The 22,235-nt window shown below is 43.8% G+C and overlaps 1 protein-coding gene across 1 annotated transcript; it reads left to right on the forward strand.

Annotated features, from left to right (window-relative positions):
* The first annotated feature begins 19,629 nt into the window (after window positions 1–19,629).
* LOC123120276 (beta-amylase 1, chloroplastic-like) lies at window positions 19,630–21,448 on the forward strand. Its single transcript, XM_044540251.1, has 4 exons — window positions 19,630–20,020; window positions 20,100–20,310; window positions 20,395–20,505; window positions 20,598–21,448. The coding sequence occupies exons 1-4, from the start codon at window positions 19,683–19,685 to the stop codon at window positions 21,282–21,284; spliced, it is 1,347 nt and encodes a 448-aa protein (XP_044396186.1). The 5' UTR covers window positions 19,630–19,682; the 3' UTR covers window positions 21,285–21,448.
* Window positions 21,449–22,235: the final 787 nt, after the last annotated feature.

Here is a 22,235-nt window from a genome sequence, read left to right on the forward strand (position 1 = left end):
TGTTGTAGTAATCTGTGAGCCACGAGGACTCAGCAATCCCATTACCATGGGTATCAAGACAAGCAAAGCTTAATGGGAAAGGAAGTGGTAAAGTGGTGAGGTTGCAGCAGCGACTAAGCATATATGGTGTCTAACCAACGCAAACAAGAGTGAGAAGAGAGCAAGCGGAACGGTCGTGAAGCTAGCAATGATCAAGAGGTGATCCTGAACTCCTACTTACGTCAAACATAACCCAAAACCGTGTTCACTTCCCGGACTCCTCCGAAAAGAGACCATCATGGCTACACACTCGGTTGATGCATTTTAATTCGTATCTGGTGTCAAATTATCTACAACCGGACATTAACAAATTCCCATCTGCCACATAACCGCGGGCACGGCTTTCGAAAGATAATACCCTGCAGGGGTGTCTCAACTTAGCCCATGATAAGCTCTCGCGATCAACGAAGGATATACCTTCTCCCAGGAAGACCCGATCAGTCTCGGAATCCCGGTTTACAAGACATTTCGACAACGGTAAAACAAGACCAGCAAAACCGCCCGAATGTGCCGACAAATCCTGATAGGAGCTGCACATATCTCGTTCTCAGGGCACACCGGATTGTCCAAACTTCCGGTAGGCCATCCCAGAGTTGCCCCTGGTGGCCACCGGCGGCTGACAGGTTGGACCAACACTCACAACGAGCACTGGCCCGGGGGGGTAAAATAAAGATGACCCTCGGGCTCCGGAAACCCAAGGGAAAAAGGGCTAGGTGAGGCAAATGGTAAAACCAAGGTTGGGCCTTGCTGGAGGAGTTTTATTCAAAGCGAACTGTCTAGGGGGTCCCATAAATCACCCAACCGCGTAAGGAACGCAAAATCCGGGAACATAACACCGGTATGACGGAAACTAGGGCAGCAAGAGTAGAACAAAACATCAGGCATAAGGCCGAGCCTTCCACCCTTTACCAAGTATATAGATGCATTAATCAAATAAGAGATATTGTGATATCCTAACATAATCATGTCCACCATGGACCAATCTTCAACTTCACCTGCAACTAACAACGCTATAAGAGGGGCTGAGCAAAGTGGTAACATAGCCAAGCAACGGTTTGCTAGGAAGGGTGACAAAGGTTAGAGGTTCATGGCAGTTTGGGAGGCTTGAAGAGCAAGTGATAAGTAGCGCGGCATAGTGATAGAACGAAGCAACTAGCATAGCAATGATAGTAATGAGATCCAAGGTGATGGTCATCTTGCCTGATATCCCGCAAGGAAGAAGAACGAGTCCATGAAGAAGACGAACGGATGAAGCCGAACCAAGCGTAGACGAACGAATCCTCACGATCGCAACAAAACAGGAACTATCGAGAAGAAGCACACAACATAGTAAACATACCACACATAGACAAGACATGATGCGCAACAAGCATGATGCATGACAAAGCTACGTGAGGCTACTCATGGCAAGAGATGATGCAAACAAGAACAACACATCAAAGCAAGTTTAAATGAGGCCGGAAACAACATATAACAATTTCCGGTAAGTCCTCGTATGCAAGTTTCAAAGTTGGTCCAGATCTGAACAAACATTAATTTGAAGTTATTAAACAGCAAGTTAAAGAGCACCAAGAGGATCTACACGAAATTCTAGTCAAGTTACATATAAAGTTCATTTAGTTCGGAGCTATGGCCTAGAAGATATGAGCAAAACAAGTTAAGCATGGCATTGGTGCAAAATGCGTACAAACATCAAGCAAACACCTCAAAACAAGGATGCAACATGATAATATGAAGCTTCATGCAAAATCAAGCAAGTTTCATATAGAGCACATTCAAAACGGAGCAACGGTTCAACACATACACTCTATACAAGTTATAGCAACAATCTGTCCATAACAGCAACTAGGCATCTTGCAAGCATCAAAACAACATGCTACAATACCACAATATAAGAACAAAAGGCATGGGCATGATGTACAGGTAAAGCATGACAAAACATGAACACTGAGCTATCTCCAGAAAACACTATAACATGCTCAAAAGGACATGGCAAGATTGCAAATAATAACAGTTTCAGGCTTAGCAGAAATAACATCAGGTTGCAATGTTTAAAGCTATCAAACAACATGTTACAGAAACTTATCATGGCAGACAAAGGCATGGCATGAATAAACTAATTGCATATAACAAAAGTCCCTTACTGACCATGAGACAAAAGGGCACAGAAAATATGATGGCACCCATGTAAACATAGCAAGTGATATGACAAATTCATACATGGCAGGAACAACAATAAGTAGGCATGTTGGTGAGCTTGAACAACTCACCAAGCAATACATGTCATGTCAAGGCAACCAACAGTAAGAATACATGTTTATAAAGCTAAGCATGGCAAGAGAAAGTTCATAGGGTTCATGGATCACTAGCAAAGCTCATGGCAAAACTGAACTTAATGTTAACAGGCTGACAGCAACATTATTTAGCAATTTGAGAGCAAGATTAAAACAAGCTACAGCAGGCTATAAATGCAACCAGGGGCATGAATGGATAGAGCATTACATGTATAACAAATCATCCTTAGTGAGCATCTCCAGATTATGTATAGAATGACTTGTAGCAGCAGGTTTACATAGCATCATGATATAGCAGATTCAGACTAGCAAAACAGCAACAGCAAGTACCCTACTTAACAAGCTTGATGCACTCACTACAAGACTCACAAAAATACAAGACAAGCACCCCTGTAAATATGACATGATTAAGTACAAAACACATGTAGATCTCATGCTCATAAGATGCACACATCAAATGCAACAAAAAATGACAAATCATCAAGTTATAACAGTTTCAGCAGGTTAACAGCAACATGCACTCTTGCAATGATGAGTAGGGCATCAAGATGACCTCAAATGAACATGGCACAATGGAACAAAATGTAGAGCATCTCATGATGAACAATTTGACATATTCTACATGCAAAACGGATCTACGGATGAGGAGATATGCAATGTTGAACAGGGCCTGAAAATATCACAGATCTGGGGACTTAGTGGATTTTTGGAGAAAAAAACGGACAGCGCAAAATAGCTAAAAGTCGCACAGCGCGGGTCTTTGCGGGTTCTCACCAGAGGGCCCGTGGGCCGGTGGATCTGGACCGCGGGGGAGGCCCATGTGAGGCGCTGCCGACCTCCTCCCCGATCCCGATCGGGACGAGGCAGGGGCGACCCACGGTAGCGGGGCGGAGCTCAACTCCGGCGACGGCGAGGCCCGAAGGCAGCGGGAAGATGCGAAACGGCCGGATCCGGGCGGCGCCGGATCTGGAAGGGCACGGGACGGCGATGTCCGGTGCGGGGCGCGAGGAGGCGCGCTGGCGGTGAGGTCCTGGCCTCCGGCGAGGCGGCGGTTGCCCGCGCGAGGCTTGGCGGTGGAGGGCGCCGGCAGGGAGCGGGCGGTGACCAAGGACGAGGGCGCTAGGCGGCGCGGGGGCGGCGGTGCAGGTGGCGACGGGGCGAGGCGCAGGTCGCCGGCGGCAGCGAGGCGGCCGCGGGGCAGGCCGCCGGCGCGGGCTGCGCTGGGTGCAAGGCGGCGGGGCGGAGCGGGCCGGGCGGCGGCGAGATCCATCCTGGATGGGCTCCGCGGGCCGGCAGCGCGGGGAGAGAAAGGAGAGACACGTGGCGGCGGCAGGTTGGACGCGGGAGGCGGCTGGACACGTCCATCGGCAGGGCGGACATGTCCAACGGTTGAGAGGGGGAGAGGCTAGGGTTTGATCCGCGAAAATGGACGGGGAGGACATTTTTATAGCTAGAGGGAGCTAGGAGAGTCCAAATGAGGTGCGGTTTTTCGTCCACACGATCGTGATCGAATGACCGAGGGCATGGAGGGGGTCTGGATGGGTTATGGGCCACTTTGGAGGGGTGTTGGGCTGCACACAAAAGAGGGCTTTGCGGTTACTCGGTTAACCGTTGGAGCATCAAACGACCTCCAAATGGAACGAAACTTGACAGGCGGTCTACCGGTGCTATACCAAGGCCGCTTGGCAAACCTCGGGCCATTCCGAGAAAGTTTAACACCCGCACACGAAAAGAGGCAAAAGGGGGCGCCGGGGGACATAGGAGTGTCGGATTGCAAAACGGACAACGGGGAAAATGCTCGGATGCATGAGACGAACACGTATGCAAAATGAGATGCACATGATGACATGATAAAATGCAACACACAAGCAAATGACATGGCAATGATGGTGAATAACTGGCAGACACCTGGCGCATCGAACTCGGGGCGTTACATCCCTCCTCTGGTCCTTGGCCTTCATGGCGATGATGGCCCCTCCGAGATCCTCCTCCATGGCCTCTGGTGATGATGGCCCCATCCGGCAGGGTGCCAGAGAGGGCCTAGATTGATTTCTCATGGCTACAGAGGCTTGCGGTGGCGGAACTTCCGATCTAGGTTAATTCCCAAAGGTTTCTCTATTTATAGAAATTTTTGGCGTTGGTTTCACGTCAGGGAGGTCTCCGGGTTGTCCACAAGATAGGGGGCCACGTCCTAGGGGGGAGGGCGTGGCCCCCACTTTCATGGGCAGCCCGGGACTCTTCTGGCCCAACTCCGATGCTTCGTGGTCTTCTTTTGGTCCATAAAAAATCCTCAAAAATCGGCACGTCAATTGGACTCTGTTTGGTATCCCTTTTCTGTAAAACACAAAAACAAGGAGAAAACGGAAACTGGCACTGGGCTCTAGGTTGATAGGTTAGTCCCAAAAATCATATAAATGACATATAAATGCATATAAAGCATCATAGATGGATAATATAATAGCATGAATACTTCATAAATTATAGATACGTTGGAGACGTATCAGCATCCCCAAGCTTAATTCCTGCTCGTCCTCGAGTAGGTAAATGATAAAAGAAATAATTTATGAAGTGTGAATGCTAGAAGGTGCACAAGTTTGATCAATGATAATTTCAATCACCTTTTCTAGCATCAATATGTGTCATAATAGTAGCTTATCTCATAAAACTTTTCATGATCAAGTAACAATCTATTCACAATGTCAAGTATGGTTCAGAAACTTCATTGAGAACTAACAAACTATAATCTCAGTCATTGAAGCAATTGCAATTTATCATAACATCAGAAAGAGTCAAGAATAGAGCTTTTCAGCAAGTCCACCTACTCAACTATCATATAGTCTTCTACAATTGCTAACACTCACGCAATACTTGTGGTTATGGAGTTTCAGCTGGACACTGAGAAAGATAGGGGCTTATTGTGTTGCCTCCCAACGTGTTCACCTTTAGGTGATGTCAACAATAATAGCCCATGCTAACTTACATCCAATTGTGTGTGTGTGTGTGTGTATATATATATATATATATATATCATGATCTTTCAAACACGAGGGGCTTGCCAAAGGATAAAATGAAAAAGGGGAAAGGCGAGGATCACCTTTACTCAAGTAAAAAGTAAAAACATAAAGTAAAAGATAGGCCCTTCGCAGAGGGAAGCAGAGGTTGTCATGCGTGTTTAGGGTTGATGCACAAAATCATAATGCAAAAGAACGTCACTTTATATTGCCCCTTGTATGTGGACCTTTATTATGCAGTCTATCGCTTTTATTACTTCCACAACAAGATCGTACAAAGCTTATTTTCTCTACACTAATGAGTCATGCATATTTAGAGAGCAATTTTTATTGCTTGCACCGATGACAACTTACTTGAAGGATCTTACTCAATCCATAGGTAGGTATGGTGGACTCTCATGGCAAAACTGGGTTTACGGGTATTTGGAAGCACAAGTAGTATCTCTACTTGGTGCAAGGAATTTGGCTAGCATGAGGGAGAAAGGCAAGCTCAACATGTTTGGAAGGTTAATGACAATATACTTTAACTAAGATGTCGGAAAACATAAACCATTACGTTGTCTTCCTTGTCCAACGTCAACTCTTTTAGCATGTCATACTTAATGAGTGCTTCACAATCATAAAAGATGTCCAAGATAATATATTTGTATGTGAACCTCTCTTTCCTTATTACTTCCTATTAATTGCAACGATGACCAAAACTACGTTTGCCAACTCTCAACAACTTTTATGCCGCATACTTTCTATGTGCGAAGTCATCACTAACCATGTTATAAGCATATGAAATATATATAAATTCAGATTTATGACATTAAATCCATTCCCTCCATTTACTCATAGGATATACATGAAGCACATGAGTAAATGACAAACTACTCCAAAAGATATGAGTGAAGGATACTGAGTAGGCAAATAATTAACTGGCCATGGGAGGGTTCCTTTTATAACCAAAATTTCAGATCCAATGATTTATTCAAACAGCAAGTAAAAAAAAAATTACATTGCAAGGATAGCACAACTCATGTGAAGAAGCAAAAACTTAGGTTCAACCGATACTAACCGATAGTTGTTGAAGAAGAAAGGTGGGATGCCTAACGGGGCATCCCCAAGCTTAGATGTTTGAGACTTCTTGGAATATTATCTTGGGGTGCCTTGGGCATCCCCAAGCTTGAACTTTTGTGTCTCCTTAATTCTTCTCATATCATGGTTTCTCTTTTTATCAAAAGCTTCATACACACCAAACTCAATAAGAACTCGTGAGATAGGTTAGTATAAACCAATGCAAAACCTTATCATTTTCTACTGTAACAAATCACTAGAATTATTATTCAACATTGCATACTAAATGCCTCTGCATATTTAATACTCCTATCCTCAAATAGAATCATTAAACAAGCAAACATATGCAAACAATGCAAACATAATAGCAATCTGTCAAAACAGTACAGCCTGTAAAGAATGCAAGAGTATCAATACTTACCTAACTCCAAAAATTATGAGAGAAAATTCCCACTGTAGTATATTTATCAGAGCTCATTATGCAAAAAGTTTTAACATTATATCTTGCTCTGACTTTTCTAGGGAATTTTTGCAACAGCGGTAAACTTTCTATTTTCAAACAGCAACATGTATACTAGCAAAATAAACATGGTAAAGGCTATCCTTGACATTTTTATTGAAAATAAAGATGCAGAACACTATTCTAAATAACAGCAAGCTAATACTAACAAAAGAAAATGACGCTCCAAGTAAAACACATATCATGTGACGAATAAAAATATAGCTCCGAGTAAGATGTGCCGATAGTTTTGAAGACGAAAGAGGGGATGCCTTCCGGGGCATCCCCAAGCTTAGGCGCTTGAGTCTTCCTTGAATATTACCTTGGTTACACAAAAACAAGGAGAAAACAGAAACTAGGACTGGGCTCTAGGTTAATAGGTTAGTCCCAAAAATCATATAAAATGACATATAAGTGCATATAAAACATCATAGATGGATAATATAATAGCATGAATACTTCATAAATTATAGATACGTTGGAGACATATCACTTATTCCATAGTCCATCAAAGCTTTACTCAAAACTTGAAAACTTCACAACACAAAACTCAACAGGAAATCTTATAAGCTCCGTTAGTGAAAGAAAACAAAACCACCACATAAGGTACTGTAATGAACTCATTCTTTATTTATTTGGGTGTTAAACCTACTGTATTCCAACTTCTCTATGGTTTATAAACTATTTTACTAGCCATAGATGCATCAAAATAAGCAAACAACACACGAAAGGCAGAGTCTGTCAAAAACCGAACAGTCTATAGCAATCTGTAACTAACGCAAACTTCTGGAACTATAAAAATCCTACCAAAATAGGAAGTCATGGACAATTTATCTATTGATCAACATCAAAAAGAATCAACACAAAAGCACATTTCTTTGATTTAACAAAACTAATTCGTGCGTGCAAAGTTTCTGTTTTTCAGCAGAATCAAATTAACTATCATCATAGGTTATCCTATAGGTTCTACTTGGCACAAACACTAATTAAAAGATAAGAACACATGTAAACAGAAGGTAGATGGAAAATTTATTACTAAACAGGAACAAAAACAAAAAACACAAATAAAATTGGGTTGCCTCCAAACTAGCGCTATCGTTTAACACCCATAGCTAGGCATAAAAGCGAAGATAGATCTAAGTAGTGCCATCTTTGGCACTCAATTCATAAGTAGCTCGCATGATAGATTCATAAGGTAATTTGACTTTCTTTCTTGGAAAGTGCTCCATGCCTTTCTTTAATGGAAATTGGAATCTAATATTCCCTTCCTCATATCAATAATTGCGCCAATCGTTCTAAGGAAAGGTCTACCAAGAATAATAGGGCCAGAAAGATTGCAATCTATATCAAGAACGATGAAATCTACGGGCACCAAATTTCTATTTGCAACAACGAGAACATCATTGATCCTTCCCATTGGCTTTTTAATGGTGGAATCCGCAAGGTGCAAATTTAAAGAGCAATCATCAAGATCATGGAAACCTAGAATATCACATAAAGTTTTCGGAATCGTGGAAACACTAGCACCCAAATCACACAAAGCAAAACAATCATGATCTTTAATTCTAATCTTTATAGTAGGTTCCCACTCATCATTAAGTTTTCTAGGTATAGAAACTTCTAAATTAAGTTTTTCATCATAAGATTGCATCAAGGCATCAACAATATGTTTGGTAAAAGCTTTATTTTGACTATAAGCATGAGGAGAATTAACAACGGACTGCAACAAGGAAATACAACCTTCTAAAGAACGATTATCATAATAAAATTCCTTGAAACCCGAGATAGTGGGTTCAATACTATTTAAAGTCATGACCTCTCGAATCCCACTTTTACCAAATTTAGCATCAAGATCTAAAAACTCCAAATTCTTGGGACGCCTTCTAACTAAATTTGACTCATCTCCAGTCCCATTGTTATCAATATTCATATTGCAAAACAAAGATCTAATAGGAGACACATCAATAACTTTAAGATCTTCATCATTATTTCCATCTAACTTTTCTGGTTTGGCAGCCATCTTATTGACAAAGGTAGCTTGCTTATCAGAAATTTGGGCTATAGCATTCTCAAGCCGGGTAATTTGAGAGTTCACACCATAAAATTCTTTATTCATATCATCGAGCTCCTTATTCATAAACCCCAAAAAACCTTTTTGTTCTTTAAGCTCTTTTCTGAAGAAAATATTATGCTCAAATTACAAAGTCATAAAGCTTCTAATATTCTATTCAATCTCTTCCAACCTTCTAAGAAGGAGGTCGGTACTCTTAGACAAAGCCATAAGGAAAAACAGGCACACAAGCAAACAGAAAAAGTCAAGCGAAAAAGAGAGGAGAAGATTGGGAAAGAGAGGGCAAATAAAACGGCAAGGGTGAAGTGGGGGAGAGGAAAACGAGAGGCAAATGGCAAATAATGTAAATGCGAGGGAGATGGGTTTGTGATGGGTACTTGGTATGTCTTGACTTGAGCGAAGACCTCCCCGGCAATGGCGCCAGAAATCCTTCTTGCTACGTCTTGAGCTTGCGTTGGTTTTCCTTGAAGAGGAAAGGGTGATGCAGCAATAGTAGCGTAAGTATTTCCCTCAGTTTTTGAGAACCAAGGTATCAATCTAGTAGGAGGCTCCTCAAAAGTCCCACGCACCTACACAAATAAACAAAGAACTCGCAACCAATGCAATAAAGGGGTTGTCAATCCCTTCACGGCCACTTGCGAAAGTGAGATCTGATAGAGATAGTATGATAAGATAAATATATTTTTGGTATTTTATATTATAGATGCAAAAAGTAAAGATGCAAATAAAAGTTGATTGGAAACTTATATCATAAAAGATAGACCCGAGGGCCATAGGTTTCACTAGTGGCTTCTCTCAAGATAGCATAAGTATTACGGTAGGTGAACAAATTACTGTCGAGCAATTGATAGAAAAGCGAATAATTATGAGATTATCTAGGCATGATCATGTATATAGGCATCACGTCCACGACAAGTAGACCGACTCCTGCCTGCATCTACTACTATTACTCCACACATCGATCGCTATCCAGCATGCATCTAGAGTATTAAGTTCATAAGAATAGAGTAACGCACTAAGAAAGATGACATGATGTAGAGGGATAAACTCATGCAATATGATATAAACCCCATCTTTTTATCCTCGATGGCAACAATACAATACGTGCCTTGCAACCCTTTCTGTCACTTGGTAAGGACACCGCAAGATTCAACCCAAAGCTAAGCACTTCTCCCATGGCAAGAAAGATCAATCTAGTAGGCCAAAGCAAACTGATAATTCGAAGAGACTTGCAAAGATAACTCAATCATACATAAAAGAATTCAGAGGAGATTCAAATTTTCTCATAGATAAACTTGATCATAAACCCACAATTCATCAGATCTCGACAAACACACCGCAAAAAGAGTTTACATTGAATAGATCTCCACAAGAGAGGGGGAGAACATTGTATTGAGATCCAAAAAGAGAGAAGAAGCCATCTAGCTAATAACTATGGACCCGAAGGTCTGTGGTAAACTACTCACAACTCATCGAAGGGGCTATGGTGTTGATGTAGAAGCCCTTCGTGGTTGATTCCCCCTCCGACGGAGCACCGACGAAGGCTCCAAGATGGGATCTTGCGGATACAGAAGGTTACGATGGTGGAAATTGTTTTTCGTTGGCTCCCTGAATGTTTTCGGGGTGCGTGGGTATATATAGGAGGAAGAAGTACGTCGGTGGCCGCTCGAGGGGCCCAGGAGACAGGGGGCGCCCAGGAGGGGTGGGCGCGCCCTCCTATCTCCTGGCCGCCTCGCTTTCTTCTTGACTTGCACTCTAAGTTCTCCGGATCACGTTCGTTCCAAAAATCATGCTCCCGAAGGTTTCATTCCGTTTGGATTCCGTTTGATATTCCTTTTCTTCAAAATACTAAAAGAGGCAAAAAAACAGCAATATGGGCTGGGCCTTCGTTAGTAGGTTAGTCCCAAAAATGATATAAATGTGTAAAATAAAGTCTATAAACATCCAAAAGGGGTAATATAATAGCATGGAACAATCAAAAATTATAGATACGTTGGAGACGTATCATGGACACACACTTCCCCTCTCGTTGCTAGTCATCAAAGTACCGGAGCGGGTATCGGTCACCCCCGGGAGGGTATTGGGCCTATTGGGCCATAAGAAGGGAGCACACCAGCCCACAACGGGCTGGCGTGCCCCCCATGGCAACCGGCCAAGTGGGAGGAACGAAAGGAGGGGGACTCGGCCTCCCCCTTCCTTCTCCTCTCCGGTAAGTAAGGCAGGGGGCCACTTGGGAAATGGGAAGGCATCCCAAGTAGGATTCTACCTACTTGGGGGCGCCTCCTGGCTGCTCCCTCCTCCCCCCACCTATATATATGTGGGAGGGGGCGCCTAGCACAAGCACTGAAGGAAATATGCCCTAGAGGCAATAATAAAGTTGTTATTTTATATTTCCTTATATCATGATAAATTTTTATTATTCATGCTAGAATTGTATTAACCGAAAATTTGATATATGTGTGGATGCATAGACAAAACACCATGTCCCTAGTAAGCCTCTACTAGACTAGCTCGTTAATCAAAGATGGTTAAGTTTCCTAACAATAGACATGTGTTGTCATTTGATGAATGGGATCACATCATTAGGAGAATCATGTGATGGACAAGACCCATCCGTTAGCTTAGCATGTTGATCGTTCAGTTTTATTGCTATTGCTTTCTTCATGTCAAATACATATTCCTTCTGCTATGAGATTATGAAACTCCCGGATACCGGAGGAATACCTTGTGTGCTATCAAATGTCACAACGTAACTGGGTGATTATAAAGATGCTCTACAGGTATCTCTAAATGTGTTTGTTGGGTAGGCATAGATCAAGATTAGGATTTGTCACTCCGAGTATCGGAGAGGTATCTCTGGGCCCTCTCGGTAATGCACATCATAATAAGCCTTGCAAGAAATGTCACTGATGAGTTAGTTGCAGGATGATGTATTACGGAACGAGTAAAGAGACTTGCCGGTAACGAGATTGAACTAGGTATGAAGATACTGACGATCGAATCTCGGGCAAGTAACATACCGATGACAAAGGGAATAATGTATGTTGTCATTACGGTACAACCAATAAAGATCTTTGTAGAGTATGTGGGAACCAATATGAGCATCCAGGTTTCGTTGTTGGTTATTGACCGGAGAGGTGTCTCGGTCATGTCTACATAGTTCTCGAACCCGTAGGATCCGCACACTTAATGTTCGATGACGATTTTGTATTATATGAGTTATGTGATTTGGTGAGTGAATGTTGTTCGGAGTCTCGGATGAGATCACGGACATAACGAGGAGTCTCGAAATGGTCAAGAGGTAAAGATTCATATATAGGACAATAGTATTCGGACACCGGAAGTGTTCCAGGGGTACTGGGTATGTATCGGGTCACCGGAAGGGGTTCCGGGCAACCCCCGGCAAACTATATGGGCCTAATGGGCCAAGAGAGGGACACACCAGCCCCTAAGGGGCTGGTGTGCCCCCCTATAGGCCGAAATAGGAGGAATAGGAAAGAGGGAAGGGAGAAGGAAAGGGGAGGATTCAGCCTCCTTCTTTCCTTCCCCTCCCCCCTCTCTTTCCTTTCCCCTCCGATGCATATGGAAGGGGGAGAGGCCGACTTGGAGGAGGCGCCCAAGTAGGATCCCTCCTACTTGGGGCGCCCCTTGCTACTCCCCTCCATCTCCCACCTATATATATCAGGGGGGGCACCGCTAGAACACACAATATTGATTCCTAGCCGTGTGCGGCGTCCCCCTCCACAGTTCACGCCTCCGGTCATATTGTTGTAGTGCTTAGGCAAAGCCCTGCACGGATCACTTCACCATCGCCGTCACCACACCGTTGTGCTGACGAAACTCTCCCTCGACACTTTGCTGGATCAAGAGTTCGAGGGACGTCATCGAGCTGAACATGTGCAGAACTCGGAGGTGTCGTACATTCGGTGCTTAATCGATCGAAACGAGAAGAAGTTCGACTACATCAACCGTGTTGTCAAATGCTTCTGCTTTCGATCTATGAGGGTACGTGGACACACTCTCACCCTCTTGTTGCTATGCATATCCTAGATAGATCTTGCGTGAGCGTAGGGATTTTTTTTAAATTGCATGATATGTTTCCCAACACTGGTATCAGAGCCAGGTCTATGCGTAGATGATATGCACAAGTAGAACACAAAGAGTTGTGGGCGGTGATCACCATACTGCTTAGCACCAATGTCTTATTTTGATTCGGCGGTATTGTTGGATGAAGCAGCCCAGACCAAGCTTACATGACCACGTTCATGAGACCGGTCCCACCGACAGACATATAACTAGTTTTGCATAAAGGTGGCTGGCGGGTGTCTGTATCTCCAACTTTAGTTGAATCGAATTTGACTGTGGCCGATCCTTCTTGAAGGTTTAAATAGCAAACTTGATAAATCACCGTTGTGGTTTTGATGCGTAGGTAAGAACGGTTCTTGCTAGAAGCCCATAGCAGCCACGTAAAACTTGCAAGAACAAAGTATAGGACGTCTAACTTGTTTTTGCAGGGCATGTTTTGATGTGATATGGTCAAGACATTATGTGATATACGTTATTGTATGAGATGATCATGTTTTGTAAAAGTTATCGGCAACTGGCAGGAGCCTTATGGTTGTCGCTTTATTGTGTGAAATGCAAACGCCATGTAATTGCCTTACTTTATCACTATGCGTTAGCGATAGTTGTAGAAGCAATAGTTGGCAAGATGACCACGATGCTACGATGGAGATCAAGGTGTCAAGCCGGTGATGATGGAGATCATGACGGTGCTTTGGAGATGGAGATCAAAGGCACAAGATGATGATGGCCATATCATGTCACATATTTTGATTGCATGTGATGTTTATCTTTTATGCATCTTATTTTGATTAGTACGGCGGTAGAATTATAAGATGATCCCTCACTAAAATTTCAAGGTATAAGTGTTCTCCCTGAGTATGCACCGTTGCGACAGCTCGTCGTGCCGAGGCACCACGTGATGATCGGGTGTGATAAGCTCTACATTCACATACAACGGGTGCAAGACAGTTTTGCACATGTGGAATACTCGGGTTAAACTTGACGAGCCTAGCATGTACAGACATGGCCTCGGAACACTGAGACCAAAAGGTCAAACGTGAATCATATAGTAGATATCATCAACATAGAGATGTTCACCATTGAAGACTACTCCATCTCACGTGATGATCGGACATGGTTTAGTTGATTTGGATCACGTGATCATTTAGATGACTCGAGGGATGTCTATCTAAAAGGGAGTTCTTAAGTAATATGATTAATTGAACTGAAATTTATCATGAACTTAGTCCTGATAGTTTTTGCATATCTACGTTGTAGATCAATAGCTCGTGTATAGCTTGCATGTTTTATTTTTGATATGCTCCTAGAGAAAACTAAGTTGAAAGATGATAGTAGCAATGATGCAGACTGGGTATGTGATCTGAGGATTATCATCATTGCTGCACAGAAGAATTATGTCCTTGATGCACCACTAGGTGACAGACCTATTGCAGGAGCATATGCAGACGTTATGAACATTTGACAAGCTCGGTATGATGACTACTCGATAGTTTAGTGCACCATGCTTTACGGCTTAGAATCAGGACTTCAAAAATGTTTTGAACGAACATGGAGCATATGAGGTGATCCAAGAGCAGAAAATGATATTTCAGATTCATGCTCGTGTTAAGAGGTATGAGACCTCTAACAAGTACTTTGCCTACAAGATGGAGGGGAATAGCTCAGCTAGTGAGCATGTGCTCAGAATGTCTGGGTACTACAATCGCTTGAATCAAGTGGGAGTCAATCTTCCAGATAAGATAGTGATTGACATAGTTCTCTAGTCACTATCACCAAGTTACTAGAACTTCATGATGAACTATAATATACAAGGGATGATGAAAACGATTCCCAAGCTCTCCGCGATGCTGAAATGAACAAAGGTAGAAATCAAGAAAAAGTATCAAGTATTGTTGGTTGACAAGATCACTAGTTTCAAGAAAAAGGGCAAAGAAAAAGAAAGGGAACTTCAAGAAGAATGACAAGCAAGTTTCCACTCCCGTGAAGAAGCCCAAAGCTAGACCTAAGCCTGAAACTGAGTGCTTCTACTGCAAAGGGAATAGTCACTGGATGCGGAACTACCCCAATACTTGGCGGATAAGAAGGATAGCAAAGTGAACAAAGGTATATTTGATATACATGTTATTGATATGTACTTTACTAGTGTTCAAAGTAACCCCCAGGGTATTTGATACCGGTTCAGTTGCTAAGATTAGTAACTCAAAACATGAGTTGCAAAATGAACAAAGGCTAGTTAAGGGCGAGGTGACGATGTGTGTTGGAAATGATTCCAAGGTTGATAAGATCACTATCATGCACTCTCTTTACCTTCGGGATTAGTGTTGGACCTAAACAAATGTTATTTGGTGTTTGCGTTGAGCATGAATATGATTGGATCATGTTTATTGCGATACGGTTATTCATTTAAGTCAGAGAATAATTGTTGTTATGTTTACATGAATAAAACCTTCTATGGTCATACACCCAATGTAAATGGTTTATTGAATCTTGGTCATAGTGATACACATATTCATAATATTGATGCCAAAAGATGCAAAGTTTATAATGATAGTGCAACATATTTGTGGCACCGCCGTTTAGGTCATATTGGTGTAAAGCGCATGAAGAAACTCCATGCGGATGGACTTTTGGAATCATTTGATTATGAATCATTTGATGCTTGCGAACCATGCCTAATGGGCAAGATAACTAAGACTCCGTTTCTCCGGAACAATGGAGCAAGCCACTGACTTATTGGAAATAATACATACCGATGTATGCAGTCCGATGAGTGTTGAGGCTCGCGGCGGGTATCGTTATTTTCTGAGCTTCACGGATGATTTGAGCAGATATGGGTATATCTACTTAATGAAACACAAGTCTGAGACATTTGAAAAGTTTAAAGAATTTTAGAGTGAAGTGGAGAATCATCATAACAAGAAAATAAAGTTTCTACGATCTAATCACGGAGGCGAATATTTTAGTTATGAGTTTGGCCTTCATTTAAAACAATGTGGAATAGTTTCACAACTCACGCCACCTGGAACACGACAGCGTAATGGTGTGTCCGAATGTCGTAACCGTACTTTATTAGATATGGTGCGATCTATGATGTCTCTTACCGATTTACCACTATCATTTTGGGGTTATGCATTAGAGACATCTACATTCAGGTTAAATAGGGCACCGTCTAAATCCGTTGAAACTGCTGGGCACACCTTTTATCACAAATCCGAAGGCAAGATCTTTGTTGCTAAGAATGGATCCTTTCTAGAGAAGGAATTTCTCTCGAAAGAAGTGAGTGGGAGGAAAGTAGAACTTGGTGAGGTAATTGTACCTTCTCTCGAATTGGAAAGTGGCTCATCATAGAAAATTGTTCCATGATGCTTACACCAACTAGAGAGGAAGCTAATGATAATGATCATGAAACTTCGGATCAAGTTACTACCGAACCTTGTAGGTCAACCAGAGCACGTTCCGCACCAGAGTGGTACGGTAATCCTGTTCTAGAGGTCATGTTACTAGACCATGACGAACCTACGAACTATGAGGCAGCGATGATGAGCCCAGATTCCGCAAAATGGCTTGATGCCATGAAATCTGAGATAGGATCCATGTATGAGAACAAAGTGTGGACTTTGGTGGACTTGCCCAATGATCGGCAAGCCATTGAGAATAAATGGATCTTTAAGAGGAAGACAGACACTGATGGTAGTGTTACTATCTACAAAGCTCGACTTGTCGCAAAAGGTTTTCGACAAGTTCAAGGTGTTGACTATGATGAGATTATCTCACTCGTAGCGATGCTTAAGTCTGTCTGAATCATGTTAGCAATTGCCACATTTTATGAAATCTGGCAAATGGATGTCAAAACTACATTCCTTAATGGATTTTTTAAAGAAGAGTTGTATATGATGCAACCAGAAGGTTTTGTCGATCCTAAAGGTGCTAATAAAGTGTGCAAGCTCCAGTGATCTATTTATGGACTGGTGCAAGCATCTCGGAGTTGGAATATGCGTTTTGATGAGGCACATCAATCCTTTAGCCATGTGCGTCACCCTAATCCTTTAGCACATACATCTTCCGTGAGCGTAGGATTTTTTTTGAAATTGCATGCTACGTTTCCCAACAGGCACATCAATCCTTTAGCCATGTGCGGCACCCCTCCACCGTTTACACCCCCGGTCATATTTTTGTAGTTCCTAGGTGAAGCCCTGTAGAGATAGCTTCATCATCACTATCATCACGCCATCGTGCTGTCGGAACTCATCCACTACCTCGCCGTCTTGCTGGATCAAGAAGGCGCGGACGTCACCGAGCTAAGCGTGTGCTGAACGCGGAGGTGTCGTGCGTTCGGTACTTGATCGGTTGGATCACGAAGAAAGTTCGACTACATCAACCGCGTTGTGAAACGCTTCCGCTACCGGTCTACGAGGGTATGTAGACACACTCTCCCCCTCTCGTTGTTATACATCTTCATGGATAGATCTTGTGTGTGCGTAGAAAATTTTTTGTTTTTCATGCAACGTTTCCCAACACGGTCGTGAGGTTATTAGGATGCGTCCCCCTCACATACACGTTGGTAACACATAAGTAGCTGTGTCTACCACGACCATGTTAAATATTTAAATGAAATCCCAAGTGCAAGTGTACGACTGCAAGTTAAGACCTTAAGCCATTTCCTATTTTCCTACTATTGTTTTCTCGCCAAACTATGCTATTTCGGTCTGGGAACTATTTACGACGACAGAAGCTTGCGAGAATCATCTCTCAATTAGTCATCCCTCACGTAGGTTCGATACCCATGGTCTTCTGGGGAAAAGGCAGGTACTATCTCGATGGCTCTATATTTTAAGCATTTTTAGAGCTTATTTGTTGCATGTTCTCTTCATATATTACGTCCCATTGAACCAAATAATTGTCCATTATGCACTATTATCGGGTTTTGCACTTTTTATTGCCCATTTGTGTTTTTATTTAGTTTTCACAAGTATTCTTTGTTTTCTTGTGTCTACATGTGTTTTGGAGCAACCTAGGATCAAGCACGGACAAAAACATAAATCCGTGAGTGCCATGATATGAAAAAAGTCATTCTACTTTATAGAACTGCCATAGATGTATGGAAAAAATATATTTTTTTCAATTTTTTCATTTTTTTCCATGGACCAAATACAAAAACTGAATAAAATGCCATCTCTTAATAAACAAAAAATGGCATATCTTCTAATAAACAAAAAAAATGGCATGTCTTAATAATAAAATGCCATCAATTCTAATAAACAAAAAAACATCATCTCTTAATAAACAAAAATGCCGTCTATTTAGGATAAAAAAAGGTCATCTCTTTATAATAAAAAATGTCATCTCTAATAATAAAAAAGCCATCTCTTAATAATAATAAAAATTCCATGTCACAATAATAAACATTTCATCTACAAAAACAATTGACTTGTGAGAAAATGTATTTAAATTGCCATGTAACATATTTCACAAAATTATTAAAACTACCATGACAATTTTTTTATAAAAATGTCATGTAGCAGAAAAAGGGCCTGGGTGCCATGTAACATATTTTACAAAATTGTTAAAACTGTCCTGGCAAATTTTCTAGAAAAGTGCCATGTAGCAAAAAGAAGGAGGGCATAGGATTTAAACCCAGGTCTACGGATTTTATCGTACACGAACTAAGTTTTTTTTTTTTGAGAATACGCCAAAGGCTTGCCATATTTTTATAGAAGGAAGCAAAAAATTTATAAGAAGCTAGACGCGGATGTGGTCATCCGGCTAGCAACAGCCACACCACACATACAAGTTCTAGCCTACTCTCTCACCAAAGGTTCTAGATCCCAACTCCCGTCATATGCCAATCTTTTAGCCCATCCATAATCTGGCCAACCAAGAGATGTGATGTACTCTGCTGCTCCATGCGTCAAAAAACTCGTGCATTCCGTTGTTTCGATATAGACAAGCTATGACTATGAGCAATGTGTCGAAGCCTCTCCTTTGCTTTTGTTGGGATTGCCTTCCTAGCCTCCAATCACCATGCGACAAAGGTGGCACTTTGAACCGAATGGGGTGTTGCGACTTCAACTCTGGTGAAGTATAAGTGCCACACTTCTTTAGCATACCATAGTGCATCAATATGTGATTCACGGTGTCTTCCTCTTGGAGGCGGAGATAGCAAACAGTCGTATCGTCCTGCAGTCCATGCGCCGTACATCTATCCGATGTCCACAATCTATATTTGGCCGCCAGCCAAGTAAAGATTTTGCATTTGAGTATAGCTCCACTTCTCCATATGCATTCGTACATTGGAGATCTCGTGAGCCCGAGGCATAGCCTCTGATACACCGATCGGGCCATGCACGTTCCTGACGCAGCGCAAGGCCAGGCGAATGCATCTGAATCCTTGCACGAACCAGTTCAAAATATGACGTGGCATCAGCCCTGCTCTGAGATCCGCGCAACGGTGAGGAGGGCGTTGGTTGGGAGTTGTTAAAAAACTGATGGGCGTCAAATAATGTTTTCGAGAAAAAACTGGAGCATAAAGGAAAAAAGTCAATGACCGCACGCAAAGAAGCACTTTGAGATTTGGAAACCAGATCACCAAATCAACACTTTGTGCCTTGCTTGCGTGCCAGGCGATGGCCGAGAGCGCCGCCGCTGCCGGGCAATCATCCTCGGCGAGGAAGTCTGGGGTGCCGGTGTTCGTGATGATGCCGCTGGACACGGTCAAGACGTGCTGCGGGAGCGGTCTGAACCACCGGAAGACCATGGCGCGGGATCTGGCGGCTCTCAAGAGCTCGGGCGTGGAGGGAATCATGGTGGACGTGTGGTGGGGCGTCGTGGAGGCCGAGGAGCCGGGGCTGTACAACTTCGAAGGGTACATGAAGCTCGTCGAGATGGCGCGCGATGCCAGGCTCAAGGTCCAGGCCGTCATGTCCTTCCACCAGTGCGGCGGCAACGTCGGCGACACCGTCAAGTGAGGCCATTTCGTCCGATCCCTTCTTTTTTTGCGGCGTTTGTGACATTTGTTTGCTCGTCTTCGTGGGTGATGGCAGCATCCCGCTGCCGCGGTGGGTGGTGGAGGAGATGGACAAAGACCAGGACCTCGCCTACACTGACCAATGCGGACGCCGCAGCTACGAGTACGTCTCACTCGGCTGCGACGACATGCCCGTCCTCGACGGACGCACGCCCATCCGGTGCTACACCGACTTCATGCGCGCCTTTCGCGACCACTTCGCCGCCTTCCTCGGGGACACCGTCGTCGTAAGTCCCACGCAGTTGATTAGGTTTCTCTGTTTTCGTAGTTGCCGTTGTACCGGCGCCGATTTGCCTTGTTCCGGCGTGCAGGAAGTACAAGTCGGCATGGGGCCGGCGGGCGAGCTACGGTACCCGTCGTACCCGGAGAGCGAAGGAACCTGGGCATTCCCCGGCATCGGCGCCTTCCAATGCTACGATAAGGTATTTCAGCTCCGGTTGAATTCAAATGGTGAGTGAGCCTGCCTGTATCTCGAAAGTTTCTTGACATTTTAGCTCTGTTTTTCCTCGTGCAGTATTTGCTCAACAGCCTGAAGATGGCAGCGGAGGCGGCGGGCAATCCGGACTGGGGCTTGGGCGGGCCGACGGACGCCGGCGGCTACAACAGCCGGCCGGACGACACGGACTTCTTCCGCCAGGACGGCGGTGGCTGGGACTCGGGGTACGGCCAGTTCTTCATGTCCTGGTACTCGCGGATGCTCCTGGAGCACGGTGACCGCGTTCTGTCCGGCGCGGCGTCCGTGTTCGGCCACGAGCCCGGCGTCCATCTATCGGTCAAGGTCGCCGGCATCCACTGGCACTACGACACAGAGTCGCACGCGCCGGAGCTCACGGCTGGGTACTACAACACGCGGCGCCGCGACGGGTACCTCCCGATCGCGCGCATGCTGGGCCGTTACGGCGCCGTGCTCAACTTCACCTGCGTGGAGATGCGCGACCAGGAGCAGCCACGGGACGCGCGGTGCCGTCCCGAGGGCCTGGTGTGGCGTGTGGCCGCGGCCGCCCGCGAGGCCGGCGTCGGCCTGGCCGGTGAGAACGCGCTGCCCCGGTACGACGATGCGGCGCACGACCAGGTGGTGGCCACTGCTCGGGAGGAGCGGATGGTGGCGTTCACGTACCTCCGCATGGGCCTCGACCTGTTCCAGCCCGACAACTGGCGCCGCTTCGCCTCATTCGTGACACGGATGAGCCAAGCCGGCTAGTCCTCCTCGGTCGCTTCGTTCCGGTAGGCTCACGCTCGGCGTCCACTGCAACGATGTTGCACGTCCTTTTTTTTTTTGGATTATGAGAGGGGTGTTGCCCGTATAATATAACCCTGGGGGTCTGTGGGAACGTACAATGAAGAGCCCCTTTTCACGGACTGAAGTATCTGCTCCCGAGTTTAAATGATGTTTGATTAACAGTAAAAATCAAGACAAATAGTAAAAACATAAAAAATCCTATTTTTTGGTAAACTTTTTTGATATTTATTTACAGACGAAAACCCTTGCCCAGGTTACTATGAGGCCAACTGACTCGCTGTTCTGGAAAGGCTTATGAGAACGAAAGACTTGTTCTTTCATACAGTTAAATTATTGATTGGCAATGGGATGTTAACAAGATTTTGGGAGGATACGTGGTTAGGAGAGACGCCCTTGGCCGTACAATACCCCACCCTTTATAACATTGTGCAACGTAAGGAGGATTACGTAGGCACAGTTTTCCAAACGATTCCCCTGAACATTCAGTTCAGACGCGCGTTAGTTGGTGAGCGATGGGCTGCGGGGATGCACTTGGTCCGGAGATTGATAGATGTTCAACTCTCTGACCAACCGGATTTGATGCAATGGAAATTAACTAAAAATGAGGTATTTGCGGTAAAATCTTTTTATATGGATTTGATTAATTCTGGCCCAATCTCGAGATCGTTGCATATTTGGAAGATTAAGATTCCCTTGCGTATTAAAATCTTCATGTGGTTTGTCCACAAGCAAGTAATATTCACCAAGGATAACTTAATCAAGAGGTGATGGGTAGGTAGTTCACGTTGTTGTTTTTGTGATCATGATGAAACAATACAACATTTATTCCTTGAATGCTCACTTGCCAAGTTGCTTTGGAGAACGATTCATATAGCCTTCAACATTAATCCTCCAGTGGACATTGAGTCGTTG

Source organism: Triticum aestivum, chromosome 1B, assembly GCF_018294505.1.
Source record: "Triticum aestivum cultivar Chinese Spring chromosome 1B, IWGSC CS RefSeq v2.1, whole genome shotgun sequence".
Classification (NCBI taxonomy): domain Eukaryota; kingdom Viridiplantae; phylum Streptophyta; class Magnoliopsida; order Poales; family Poaceae; genus Triticum; species Triticum aestivum.

Excerpts from the sequence above, each read along its gene's own strand:
- LOC123120276 (XM_044540251.1), top strand. The coding sequence starts at position 19,683 with ATGGCCGAGAGCGCCGCCGCTGCCGGGCAATCATCCTCGGCGAGGAAG. Across the intron at positions 20,021-20,099 it reads AACGTCGGCGACACCGTCAA|CATCCCGCTGCCGCGGTGGG; the intron begins GTGAGGCCATTT and ends GGGTGATGGCAG. Across the intron at positions 20,506-20,597 it reads CCTTCCAATGCTACGATAAG|TATTTGCTCAACAGCCTGAA; the intron begins GTATTTCAGCTC and ends TTCCTCGTGCAG.